At 44.1% G+C, this 14,465-nt stretch overlaps 1 protein-coding gene across 2 annotated transcripts in view; it reads right to left on the minus strand.

The window, feature by feature from the left end:
* Positions 1–291: 291 nt before the first annotated feature.
* LRIG3 (leucine rich repeats and immunoglobulin like domains 3) overlaps positions 292–14,465 on the minus strand; it is a 52,202-nt gene continuing 38,028 nt past the window's right edge. Inside the window, exons 12-19 of one of the 2 annotated variants that reach the window (XM_043446708.1) lie at positions 13,799–13,962; positions 10,167–10,487; positions 8,092–8,373; positions 6,466–6,918; positions 4,951–5,109; positions 3,166–3,309; positions 2,800–3,075; positions 292–1,572 (exon numbers count right to left, since the gene is read on the minus strand). In XM_043446708.1, the coding sequence (XP_043302643.1) occupies positions 1,328–1,572; positions 2,800–3,075; positions 3,166–3,309; positions 4,951–5,109; positions 6,466–6,918; positions 8,092–8,373; positions 10,167–10,487; positions 13,799–13,962 (2,044 nt within the window). In that variant the 3' untranslated portion in view covers positions 292–1,327. Of the gene's footprint in view, positions 1,573–2,799; positions 3,076–3,165; positions 3,310–4,950; positions 5,110–5,136; positions 6,282–6,409; positions 6,919–8,091; positions 8,374–10,166; positions 10,488–13,798; positions 13,963–14,465 lie in introns of those variants that run through there. The other variant, XM_043446709.1, reaches the window with a different exon arrangement.

Genomic DNA, 14,465 nt, shown 5'->3' on the forward strand with positions numbered 1-14,465 from the left:
AGTAGACTTTAAAGTCTAATGTACTATATTAACTTCTTCAATGCCAACCTTAAGATTTACTAAGGGGAAAAACAGTTTGATCATCTAAATTATTAAACTTAATGCTTGTTTCAATTCCTTCAAACTACATTATTTAATTTTGGAAATGTGTAATTTTCTGTATGTGTGTGTATATATGCCAGTCACATAACAACATTTTCACTTCAACACTGCTTAAAACAAGTATTTAAAATAATTGTATACGTTTAAGTAACAGACTCTATACTGAGTTTTTAACAAGTAGAGCCATGATGACCAAATTAGAAAAGCACTTTAATTCTTAAACAGTGTTGCCGAATAGCTGAAGAGTGCCTTTTCTGTAAGAACTGCTTGTCCAGCTAGAAAATCAATAAGATCAGGAAAGAATTCCACCAGCATCCCATTACAACCTGGAACAGAAGATGAAACCCCACATCTGCTACAGACATTTTAACTATAAAAATGGGCAATAAACCACTGTCTTGTTATAATTAAAGGGGTGGGGTATGTGAAACTATCTGGAAACGCACAAAGCATTAGGCCACACAAAGCATTATGATAATTAAGGAAACAGGGCTTGAGCAGTGACTTAACGGTGGCTGTACTATTTAACACTGGCCGGCAACAACGCATCCTTTTGTTTGCAGAGTTAAGAAACAAATGAGAATGTTCCTCAAATCTTCGTAGCTCCGTCTCATTTTACAATCGGCTCTCACATACACTAATTTGATTTGAGTCTATGTTACAACAGCCCTGGGAGGTATGCAGAATGATCATTTGCTCGTATTTTAATGTGCTAAAATGTAATTTCCACCAATGTGAGACATGATAATATGAACTAATTATGCCTAAAATGTGCTGAAAACAATGAAGATTGTTATTGGATAGATGGGGTTTGGGATCAAATGAGACATTTTATTAAGAAGAACGTGCAAAATAAAATGAAGTGACCTCTATTCAAAAAACGTACAAGACAGTTATTGTTTAAAATGCTTTAGTACTCATTTTTGATAAAAAGGAATCTGGCATTATAAAAATACATAAAATAGTCATGGATTTATACCATTAATTTACATAAGATATTTTCTGCATAAAGCAAAGTTATAAAATAGTAAAGGTATTCCTATATGAAAGTTACTCCCAGTATAAAATTTTTATGCCTTTTTGTAATTTTTGTCTATCTGTATAAATAAGACCTTTTATCCTTTTAAAATTCATAGTTCCATTTAAAAACATAGGCTTCTCTCTGTCTCTTAAATAAACATCCACTTGAGGTAGTGTGTTAGAACCAGTCCTTGGTCTCGTTACTTTATGTGTCCAAGTCGTAGGACTGAAAGTTTGAAGTCCTGTGGCTTCCTAAGGTCTGTTTATAGGTACATGTGTGATTTTCTCGCTGAAAATCTGTCCTTTCTTTCCCGTCTTCCTCTGACTCACAGTCCAAGTTGGGGGAAGAACGAGCTTTCAAGTGAAAGGCTCTTGGCTGACAATCCGATGACGGCCCAGAGCTTGAAAAGGCATCCAGCTGAGGTCTCCTCAGAGGCTTTCCAAAGGTTCCTGAAAAAAAGAAACCCCTTGAGCACATGGGGCCTGTTGGAGCAATCAGCAGAATGCATGTCAAACGAAGGGGCACCTTGCCCCATAAATACGGGGGGACCGTTCAAGTCCATGTTATGGGATTCAGGTGGACGGCCAGACACGTGTGCCATGGAGACAGGCCTCACGGAGAGGGGCTGAGGCGCGTGCCCTGACACGCACACCCACTGAACATAGGCAGCCCTTCACCTCCAGGACCTGCAGCGGTAACGTCAGCAACGAGTTCCCCGACAGAAGTCCTTCCAAAGCCTGTGTTCACGAGAGGCCCACCATTCTCCACAAAGTGCGTTTGGATAGTCATGTACAAGTAAACTGTGCCTCAGTGCAGAAAGCTTCTCTCAAAATAATCCGTACGTCTTGCCCTCTCTTTCTCAGTAGCAAATAATAATTCTATTGACTCAAATTCTCTCCTAGGTCCTATAAAAATTATGATTCAGTTTTTAAAAAAGGGATATAAATAATTATACCATGAGAAAACATGACATTTCTTAAAAGTTGGGTAAAATACTTAAAAATTCTATTTTTTTTTTTTAAGAAGACAAGTTGTGGTTCATTTTTCCATATTTCCATGCAGCAAAAAGATGATCTCAGTTCTTCCACTCCATCGGCCCCACGCACTAGACCAAAAACTTCAGAAATGAATCTCGGTGTCAGCCAGTGTCCAGCGCCACCCCCGCGGGCTTCAGATTCCAACAGCCTCCTCTGTAGGAGGCAGCCCGGCCTGGCCGACGAGCGTCCGTTGCCAGGTAGGACGCTGTCTGCACTCTGACTGTGGGTTTAGTTATAAGCCAGCAGACATCCCAAACCGCAGTCATGCCGTGCACACAGCTCCACCCCAGAGGCTGCTGGAGCCCAAAACCACGTTTTCCACATGACTGACAAGTGCGCTCCTCAGTCACTTCCAAAACTCTTGTCTTCAAGACGATGCCACACACAGAGCTGCCCAGAAAGTTCCTAAGGCTTAGCGCTGGATTAAATACCTAATCAAGTAAAATCCCCATGTCTGCCTCTGCTTTTAGAAACAAGGATGCTAATTAATAGGATGTCACGACAGCACCATTAAAAAAGATACATACACACCAGAAACTATTCTTCACCAGTCTGGTGTTCAAAACTCTCATGGCTCTCCCCCATGCAACTCGCAATGTGGGTCTGGAGTCAAGGTGCCTAATAATTTAATAAACTTACCCATGAAAGAATTACTCAAAGTAACTGATGGTGGCTCTGGACTTGGACTAAAATCTGCAGAAGACTTGTTCAGACATAAGTTGTTCATTCCGGGTCCTTCATGTTGAGAATAAGAAGAGCTGAGTGACTTCTTCAGGTGAGAAGGCCATCCTGTATCACTGATGCTCTGCTCACAGGATTCCTCTGAAGGATGCGGACTTGGGTAGCACTCCTCCTTCTTTATGTAGCTGGGCTCATAGTGGCCCATTAAAGCTGATCTCAGGTCAGGACCACAGCCTTTTAAATTTGGGGACAATATCGGGAGACAGAGTTAATGCTTCTAGAGGTCTCTCCAGGAAACAGAACTCAAAAATGAAAACCACATACCTGTATGATAGGCTTCAAAAGGATCTGAGCCATACATGCTCCCCTTCAAATACACAGGGCCTGAGGGCCCCAAAAAGGGACAAAGGAACGGGTCTGTGGCAGCTTCCACATCGGCTTCACTGTTGTTGTCAACGTGGCACGTCCCTTTAAAACACATGTCTTAATCACTGAACCGTAAGTTCAATTACCATTCAGCCGTCTCTTCACTTTTGACAGTTTCCATATTTATAGATGAAAAGTTCAGACAGAATATTATACAAAGGAAATACTGCAGAAATTTACAGAAGGGTTTTTTTCAAAATTTAATGATGCCTATAGATTAGTGATTAAGTAAGTTTATGATATCTTACTAGAAGAGAACTTAATGAACCATGGAACTGGACGTGTTAACCTCACTGCTGACCCCACCCCCTGGTTTCCAAGAGAAACTGATCTGTGCATGGACACTGTGGCTGAAGCAGTGATGGTTTGAACCACATGATGCTACCAGCACGGCCTGCTTCCTCCAGAAACTCACCGATGGCCAGGATGAGGTACTGGCACTTAACCAATGACCTCTTAATGCCCGGCTCAAAGATGAAGTCGACCAAAAAGAGAAAACAAACAAACGGAAACCTATCATGAGTCATCCTGCACTAAGCAATCCAGAACTGATATTCTGGTTAGCAGGGGACACAGCAGCTGAAGGACAAGAGATATCATGAGGGTTAGAGATGCCGCAACGGACCGTGTACCTGGGCTGCGGGAACTGGGCCGTCCTTGTTGGGGGGTGGTCTCAGCGAGAAGCAAATGTGATGAATGCGGTTCAATACCACTGGCTACCTCCGGGGCTATTCTGAGAGCGGCCTGATCTCCAGCCCCAGCACCCGGCAGACATGCCACTATTATGCTCCAGTTCTGTCCCCTTACTTTTTAAAACGTCTTTTGAGTAAACCTGGCTCTATCCAAGTGAGCTTGGGCTTCTGCTCTTTGCAAGCAAATGAGTCGAATCAGAACAACTGCTTTTATGCTCAAATCTTCTCTTCTGTCTCTGCGCCCTCTGATCACTGCCTTGTCAAGCTCTTGGCAATTATTTGTTGAAATTTTTTGTCTCACTGCTGACTAAACTGTGAAACTGGAAACATTCTTCCCTCCAAACTATGGAGTCCACTATAGAGCATATACTCAATCAACACTAGTGAGAAAAGCTGGTAAAAGGTCAATAGCTTCTACTTACTAAGCACTTACTATGTGCCAAGCAGCATATACTATCATTTTATCTAATGTTCACAACAACCTAATAGGGAAGAATTGTAACTGCCCAAAGGATACACAGGGGGTAAGTGTCAGACGTGGGTCTTGAACCAAGCTGATGCTCTTATACTATGCAGCCTCCACTATAATTCTTTATACAGCTCTTAAAGTGAGAGTCAGAATTATAAGTCTCTAACAGAGTGATTTTAAATCATCTGACTTTCGAGACCATGCATGAAACCAGTTAGCGTCACTGAAGTAAGAAGAATATTCAGGGCCAAAGAACATTTATGACATAAAGGAAATACTACATCGCATGGAGGAATTAAATTTTACCTAACCTACTTGTCTTCTTTTAGCACTAGAAACAAAGATTTTTCTAGTATTTAAGAGAAAGACTTAGAACTATTCAATATCAGCTTTGCTAGTGATTTTGGGCCAGGTCCTAAATATATGAGTGTCTCAATGCCCTGTGGAAATTAACGTTGTATTTGAACTTTCCAAAGGGTTATTTCAAAATGCCAATAGCCCATGTTCGTTTTAAACACGTACCATTACTATCGTGCTGTGGTAAGAAAAATCCGCCTCCAGAAGAAGTGACGAACTGGTGGTGGCTTCCGTTTTCTGAGGAGACGTACCCGTCCTGTCTGTCCGCTAGTGTTCCCTGAGATGACAAATAACTCGGGATGTCAGCTGGCAAGTTGGTCTCATCTGTAATCAACAACAGTGTCCTATGAACCAAGCGTGGTCACAACTGCCACACAGGCTTCCCTGATGAATGGTAGATATCCTTCTGTTTTGTCTTCTGTTTAAATCAAATCAATCTACCCTTGCAAAACCATCTTGCTGGACAGCACACCAGGGCCCTGCTGCTCTGGGGCACCTCAGCGGATGCTCTGCTTTGCGGCCTGTGGGATTCTCCTCTCGTATATCTTTACCTCTATTTTCATTTTTTACATTTTTGTCTGCACTGGAGTGCACAGGCTCTTCAGCGCGTTGCCCAAGCTTCCCTAGCTGTGGCACACCGGCTGAGCGGCCCTGCGCCACACGGGCATCTCAGCTCCCCGACCAGGGATCGAACTGCGTCCCCTGCGTTGGAAGATGGATTCTTAACCTCTGGGCTGCCGGGGAAGTCTCACCCCTCCCAACTTTCAAAGACAACAAATGCTTACAAAGATAAAGATAATTTTCATGAGACAGTATTTTAGATACTATCTGAGCTTGATCTCTGCCATATTCCTGACTCTGTATTACTCACTGATAGAGGAGTTTGCCCATACAATCAAAGCCCCTTTCTCCTAGATGCCTGCATACGCACACATGCTCGCAAGGGACAAGACGATGGCTGAGCAGACGCCTCATGACTGCAGGCTGCTTCCGGCCCTCCACCACCATCTGGGGGTGCGCGCTGCCCTAAGCTCCGCATGGTCTGTCACAGCCCGCATGCCGTTCTGAGGCGGCTCTGACAAAAAGCACTCGTCTTTACCCATCAGCTTCATTCCGGGCCAGGGTGCTGTGTTTAGCTAACCATAGTTGCCCAGCTTGAAACAAATGAATCACCCTCCTGACGTGGCCTCAGACCGCCACAGACACACTCAGAAGGGAATCTCGGTGGGCCCACAAACACACACACGCATCCTGCGCGTACACGCCTCCTGCGCGTACACGCCTCCTGCGCGCGTACACGCCTCCTGCAAACACACACGACTCCTGCAAACACACACGCCTCCTGCGCGCGCACACGCCTCCTGCAAACACACACGCCTCCTGCGAGCGCACACGCCTGCTGAGCGCGCACACGACTCCTGCGTGCGCACACGACTCCTGCAAACACACACGACTCCTGCGCGCGCGCACACACACACACACACACACACACACTCCTGCGCGCACACGTCTCCTGCGCACACACGACTCCTGCGTGCACATGCCTCCTGCGCGCACACACGCCTCCTGCGCGCACACACAACTCCTGCGCGCACACGACTCCGGCGGCCCCCCCCCCACACACACGACTCCTGCACACACACGCCTCTGGCGCCCCGTGCCAGGCTTCCGCGGACACACCTGTGTTGGTGATGCTGCAGTCTTCGTTCCGCCGCCGTGTGTGGTAGATGATGACCACCCACACGAGCGAGGTGCCCACCACGCAGCAAACCACGGCGATGATCACAATGCCCACAGTGGCCCAGCCGTCGTCATCCAGTGCCGAGGCCGTCAGCTGAGGGGAGTCGCAGGTGGGCGTGGGGATCACGCTGAGGCGCACGTGGCCTCTCTCGGTGCCCAGGGTGTTGGACATTTCGCACGTGTACTTCCCGGCATCGCTGATGTCCGAGTCCACGATGATTAGCAGCTGGTTGCCGGCTGCAAAAAAGTGCCTTTCGGTGACCACCAAGGGGCTGTCATCCTTGGTCCAGTTCAGTCTGGGCGGAGGGCTCCCGCCCGCAATACACTGCAGGACGGCCGTTTCCCCCTTGGTCACAGTTCGATCTAACAGGGGTCGTAAGAACGACGGTGTCTCTGAAATGACAAGTTATGCTTTTAATCTCTGACATGAAGTTAGGGTTTACATAGCCTAAGACCTCCTGCTTCAATTTATTCAAAGGGGAGCTGAGACTGGATTCTCCCACAGCTTCACGCCCACGCCTCTTTAAAACCCTGAACATGGATATGACACCTGGGCTTTCATTTCATCATCTGCCTGTCATCTCCTTATAACACCAGTTTAAGGATAATATTTACAGTTTCTCTCACTTAGTCTCCCTCATTCTTGGCAAGGCTGGGGAATGATGGAAGTCGGGCAAAGCAAAACATTTTAGACATATTTTAGAAACAGAAAATGCATAAAAATAACATTAAGCACAAGGGTGTGTTGATGGATGAAAAAAATCAGAATGTTTAAATTTTTAAAGGGAAACTTCCTAGCGCTAGATGTCCCCACCTGTATTAAAATTCTGAAAATAATTTGCTTTTATTATTTGGTGTTCATAAGGTTACCCTGATTTACTCTTTCAAAAATACACATATATGATTAACATGCTCACATTTTTAAAAGGCATCTGTTTAGGTAAATGATCCTGATGCTGGGAAAGACTGAGAGCATGAGGAGATGGCGAAGACGGAAGATGAGCTGGTTGGATGGCACTGTCAACTCAGTGGATAGGAGTTTGAGTGAACTCTGGGAGATGGGGAAGGACAGGGAAGCCGGACGTGCTGCAGTTCACGGGGTTGCAAAGAGCTGGACATGAGTGAGTGGCTGAATCACAATAAAGTAAATGATAAAGGATCCACTCATTTCCAGAGTGGCATGGGAGGCTGAGAAAAAGAGGTCTCTCTGAATTTATTCAGATACTTATTTTTGTTATATTCTTTATACTGTTAAGACTTTAAGTACAGACTGTATAATGCAAAGAGTAGAGAAAGGTAATTCCAGCAAAAAGGGACAGCATCAAAGCCTTACTCTTCCCCCTGCTCAGAAGGGAGGGGGCAGATTCATCTCACTGCCCACAGGTCTGAAGGCGTGATGCATTCCCCAACCTGAAAGCTTCTGAGAAGCCACTGTGGCCTCCAGGAAAGGGCACTGTCCTACAGATCAGCCCTCACCCTCCAGAGTTCTGACACTTCTTAGGGCCTTTGGGTGAGCTGGTAGCCTAAAGACTAACAAGGTTACAGAATCTGAAAGCACCCACTCACCGAGGACAGTGAGAGTTGCATTTGCAGAAACGCTGCCCGCGCTGTTTTGAGCGGTGCAGCTGTACACCCCGATGTCCTCTATCTTCACGTCCACAATGAAGAACACGTCATCCTCAGGCATCACGTGCATGCGTCTCTCCCTCGCAGCCGGGAAGTCCGTGCCCCCGTCCTTCTGCCAGGCTATCTGAGGGGCTGGGTGTCCCAGCGCAGCGCACTCCAAGCGCGCCATGGCCCCGGCACGGATGGTGAGGTCCATGGGGGTCTTGGTGAACGAAGGAAGCACTGAAATAAGAAATACGACACGGGGGCATTAGCGTTCTGGAGTTAGGAGGCTCATTTTCATCGCCCCCTGCCCCCGCTTTTTGGATACTTAAAATTTCCCTGACATAGTAAGGCAGGGCTTGTTTCCAACTGCAAGACATGGAGTGGTTGAGAAGCTCCTCAAGGTTACACAGGTACAGAAATGACAGAGTCAGGAGGAAACAGGTCACCTGAGCTTCACACTGATGGTCTTTCTGCTATTTCCCAGTCACTTTTTAGTTTCCTTAATAATTATCTGTGAGACCTTAGGCAAATCAGTTATCTGTTTGTACCCTGGCCACTCCATCTTTTATTTTTTTTAAAAGTTCCTCCTGGCTCTAACATTCTATGACTTTAGACACACGTTTTGGCCTACAATTTTCTGTTCAGGCCTCAGCAGTTATTTGTGGAATGAACACATTAATGAGCCATATCTTCTACCATGGACAATAAAAACAATGAAATGATAAACTGCAGAACTGTCTACTTGCCACACAAACGCAAGATGAGACCCCCCGCATCGGCAGCAGCTAATGCTTATTGCATCTACTGAGCACTGATTCTAGTCCAGGCATCCTGCCGAGTCCTTTACATAAACTACTTTATTTCACAAGTATACCTCTGTAAGGTAGGTATTATTATTCCTATTTCAAAGATGTAGAAATGAAGATAGACAGAGGTTAAGTAACTTGCTGAGAGTCCCACAGCTGATAGTAGGAGAGGCAGGATTCAAACTGAGATCTCTAAGCTAAAGGTGGTGGGCTCTCTGTTGATGGGAATGTAGACCGGTGCAGCCACTACAGAAAACAGTATGGAGGGTTTTTAAAAAACTAAAAACACGGTGACCTTATGACCCAGAAATTCCACTCCTGGGCACAGGCCTAGGAAAGACGAAAATTCGAATTCTAAAAGATACATGTACTCCAGTGTTCATAGCAGCACTATCTACAATAACAAAGACATAGAAAGAAGCCAAGTACCCTTCAGCAGACGATTTAAGATGTGGTAAATACATACAATGGAATACGAGTCATAAACAAGAATGAGATGATGTCATTTGCAGCAACACCGGTGGGGACCTAGAGATTCTCATACCCGTGAAGTCAGTAAGACAGACAAAGACTATATCACATGTATCTGGAGCCTAAACAAATAATACAAATTAATCTATGTATATAAAACAAACAGACTCACAAACATAGAAAACACACTTAGGGCTACCAAAGGGGAAAGGGGCTGAGAGATAAACTAGGAAACTGGGATTAATAGATACCAATGGCAGAAAGCAGACAAGCATCTAGGATTTCCCATAAAACACAGGGAACTATATTCAATATCGTGTAATAACCTATAATGGGAAATAATTTGAAAAAATATACCTATAACTGAATCACTTTACTGCATACCTGAAGCTAACACAACACTATAAATCAACTATATCTGAATTTAAAAAAAAAGAAGGTGATATCCTTTAACTCTGTTCTTCACGGTCTTCCTCATCAGACGAACCACACCATGAACTCTCAAAGAACAAAAAGTATCTGGTTTATCTGGGTTACCCACCATGCTAAGCATGGGGTCTTCAATACAATAACAGCTAGCTTAGGTACACATAACCAAGAATATTAATAATGTGGGTTGAGAGGTAGGGAAAGGCAGGGTTTAGGTGGAGACCTCTGAGAGCAGAGGACAGGGTTGGTGATAAAAGAAACCAGGTCCTTGCTGTTTCATAAGAACGTATCTTTAAATGCAAGAGGAAAAGTCAGATCACATACTGTTTACTGTGAGCTTGGCTTTGACAGAGTAGGATGAACCGAAGTGATTGGAGATGACACACTGGTATTTCCCTTCACTGGTAAATTCCACGTTGCGGAGCCGGAGAATGGTGGTGTACTCCATCACCTCGCCGCCCTGGGCCCGGAGGTGTGCGTAATTTTCCATTTCGGCATCGTGCAGTAGTTCATTGTCTTTTTTCCAAGCGAAAGTCATTGGGGAATCGCTGCTGCTGGCAGCCGAGCAGATAAAACTCAAATTGGAACCTTTTATTGCCGACTGCGTTTCTGGCTGAACCGTGATCTGGGGTTTAGGAAAATCATCTGTTCAAAATGGAGAGGAGGAAACAAAACAGCTGTAAAGCTTGAGTCCAAATGCTACTGAGACTGGAACATCAAGAACTCAAAACAAACAGGGGCTTAGGTTTTACACGTTGTGGTGCTTCACAGATGGACTAGCAGTCCCAGTGTTGAAACAACAGACCGGGAGAGAGTGTATAAAGTCGACTAGTCATTCATTCCAAATAGAGACGGAGACCTATTTACACATCACTAACTGAGGAGACTGATATTTTGGAATACAGTTTACTCCAGACCTCCTGTGCTTTTTTCTTTTTTTTCTTGCAGAAATACGAGAAGAAGTTAGTTAAGACACATTCAGGCTCATGGATCACCTTTAAATGCTACTATCTGGAACTGCATTTCCCCCCATGCTCTCCACAAATAAGCAGCAGAAAAACAAGAAATCTAATGTCAATAATGATAATCAGTATCACTAAAGACAGCAATAAACATTCCATTCACCGAAACTAGAACTCTCTTTAAGTGTTAGTCGCTCAGTCGTGTCCAACTCTTTGAGACCCCATGGACTGCAGCCCGCCAGGCTCCTCTGTTCATGGAATTCTCCAGGATGGAATTCTCCAGGAAAGAATACTGAAGTGAGCAGCAGTCCTTTCTCCAGGGGATCCTTCCAACCCAGGGATTGAACCTGGGTCTCCTGCATTGCTGGCAAATTCTTTATCATCTGAGCCGCCAGGAAACCCAAAAAGCAGTCATTTTTAGGTAGAGCAGGAGAAAATGATTCTGCAGTGAAAGACAAAGCATCCCTCAAGTTCGCTGTGGGCCCCGGGTTCCAGCCTGGAGTTTAGGGTGGACCGTCCGTCCATCAGGCCACTGCGCTGCACTGTCAGACCTACGTTATAATTACAGATAAGCAGCTCTGTCATTCCAAACAGTTATATTTAGTTCTGTTGCTTTTTGGAAAAGTTACCTTTCTGAACTTCAGTTTCTCAGAGATGGTCTGTACCCAGAAGGAAGCATCTTAAATCAACCAAAATGTATTATTTGGTTGCACTGAAAAAATGATGCACGCGCGTATGTGTGTGTGTGTATGAACAGGGCGTGGAGGACCCTTTCACAACTCCAATGCAGCTAATTTCCAATGCCATTCCTGCATGTTGTAACCAGGATGGTTTCCTTTTCTGTAGGACTATTCTAAAATTCTCATCTGGTAAATCAAGGTTCAGATTCACAATGGAGGGAGTGAAAAATCCATGGATGTGACACATACACAAACACACACCTACATCTACACATATGTATTTCTCAAAGTAATAGAGAGAGTAATAGAGAACTGAGAAATAAAGACCACGGAAAAGGAATAGCTCAGGCCCTTACAAATGAATGCCAAATGCTTACTTAGATCCAAAAGCTACAAAGATATTTTATTTGCAGAAACTGTTGGCACCACTTAATGCAGCAATGTAAAATAAAAATATGTTTTTCTTGTACTTGACTAAACAATTGCAGGCAAAGCAGTTTTAAATAAAATTTAGAGGCAAATGTAGAATTGGGCTCTGTAATATCTTAATACACATACTAAAATTCAAGTGCAATTTTGATTTCATGTTCTATATGCAAATTTAGTTTTACAAAGGTCTCTCCACGACATCAGATAGTAAACAGCAGAGTAATGCAGTAGACTTGCCGCGAGAAATATCAATTGCCAGGAAAAATATCAATAACCTCAGATACGCAGATGACGCCACCCTTATGGCAGAAAGCAAAGAAGAACTAAAGAGCCTCTTGATGAAAGTGAAAGAGGGGAGTGAAAAGGCTGGCTTAAATAAAACTCAACATTCAGGAAACTAAGATTATGGTATCCGGTCCCATCATTTCATGGGAAATAGATGGGGAAACAATATAAAGAGTGACAGACTATTTTTTTGGGCTCCAAAATCACTGATATGGTGACTGCAGACATGCAATTAAAAGACGCTTGCTCCTTAGAAGAAAAGTTATGACCAACCTAGACAGCATATTAAAAAGCAGAGACATTACTTTACTGACAAAGGTCCACCTAGTCAAAGCTATGGTTTTTCCAGTAGTCATGTATGCATGTGAAAGTTGGACTATAAAGAAACAAGAGTGCTGAAGAATTGATGCTTTTGAATTGTGGAGTTGGAGAAGACTCTTGAGGATCCCTTGGACTACAAGGAGATCCACCCAGTCCATCCTAAAGGAAATCAGTCCTGAATATCCACTAGAAGGACTGATGCTGAAGCTGAAACTCCAATACTTTGGCCACCTGATGTGAAGAGCTGACTCACTGGAAAAGACCCTGATGCTGGGAAAGATTGAAGGCAGGAGGAGAAGCGGATGACAGAGGATGAGATGGTTGGATGGCATCACCGACTTGATGGACATGAGTGTGAGCAAGCTCTGGGAGTTGGTGATGGACAGGGAAACCTGGCATGCTGCAGTCCATGGGGTCGCAAAGAGTCAGACACGATTGAGTGACTGAATTGAACTGAATGCAGTAAACAGGAGGCTGCACCAGAGAGATGGAAACCTGGGTGTCTGAGCCAGATCTGCTAACGAGCTCTCTGAAGTTGGGTAAGCAGACTTCTATGCTGAGAGGCTTAGATGAAAAAACAATGGACCTTAAATATATTCACAATAAACTCAAACCTTGTGTTACTTGTAATGTTTTACTCACCAAGAGTAAAATTTTAGATAGCAACACTGACTCAATGGACATGAATCTGAGCAATCTTTGGGAGACAGGTGAGGACACAGGGGCCTGATATACTGCAGTCCATGGGGTTGCAAAGAGCTGGACTCGACTTAGCGACTGAACGAGGACAATAAAATTTTTAGTAGTCTATAAATCACGAGCTAATCATTGTCTCTTTCTATTCCTTGTAAACAGCATCTGCACAAGATTCAAGTCAGTCTGTTCACTGAACTCAAGAGAACCTCTCAACAACCCCTGGATTTGGGGAGGGCAGATAGCAGTATTCCCATTTCACAGATTAGAAGACTGAGAGTTAGGGACTTGCAATTTAGGAGCAGGGCTGCTACTATCCTCCAATTCTCTCAAGACAACAACATCACTCTCTTTCCACCAGACCACCCTGATGCCAACACAAAGAGGAAGAAATTGCAGAAAAAAAAAATGTTTTCATCAGGAAAAACTGCAATCATCAGCAAACTACAGATCCATTCTCATCTACCTCAGCAGAAATAAGAGCTTCATTTAGGGTATATACATTTATGCAAATCCATTCTTTGGACAAATGGGAGGGAAAAAAAAAGAAAAATGAATAAAAGGCAAAGACCACAGTTGCACTCACCACACACAAAGCCATCTGGACTAACAGCAAAAATACTTCTTCCCTTCAACAGCTGAGGGTGGGCACAGCTGGCGTTTACGAAGCTCTGAAAGTGGTTTTCCGCCACCCACTGTGGCAGCCATTTCAACTGGCAATCGCATAAAAGGCTTGATGTATTTAAGTGCCTGAGGAGAGTAATTTCATTCAGTCTGTTTTGTATGAAATGCAGATTTCTACCAGTAAACTAAACTCAAGTAAATATTAACAAAGCATTGAATGGAGAAACCAAATACACACATCCCATGGAATAAATACTATGTAGTGCATCTTAAAATGCAAGACAGGGAACGAGCACCATTGTTTTGTTGGTGGTGGTGTTGTTCTTATTGGTGGGAGAGACAGAAGTATAGCAACGCTGAAAATATCTCAGTCCTGAAAACTGGTTACTATGATGAGGCACTGCGCTATACTGGGTCTCACAAATTTAAATCGCATATTTAAGAAAAAGAAACTCCTCGTTGCAACAAATGGGACAAAACCCCACTCCTCCTGCCTTCTGGTAATAAAAGTTAAGTCACGTGATGAACGTGCCACATACTTTCTACAGATACCTAATCCAGGATGCCCCATCCCTTGACAGGTGGCCCCTCAATGCTTTATGTGAAACTCTTGGAAAGAAAAGAAATGC

Source organism: Cervus canadensis, chromosome 25, assembly GCF_019320065.1.
Source record: "Cervus canadensis isolate Bull #8, Minnesota chromosome 25, ASM1932006v1, whole genome shotgun sequence".
Classification (NCBI taxonomy): Eukaryota; Metazoa; Chordata; class Mammalia; order Artiodactyla; family Cervidae; genus Cervus; species Cervus canadensis.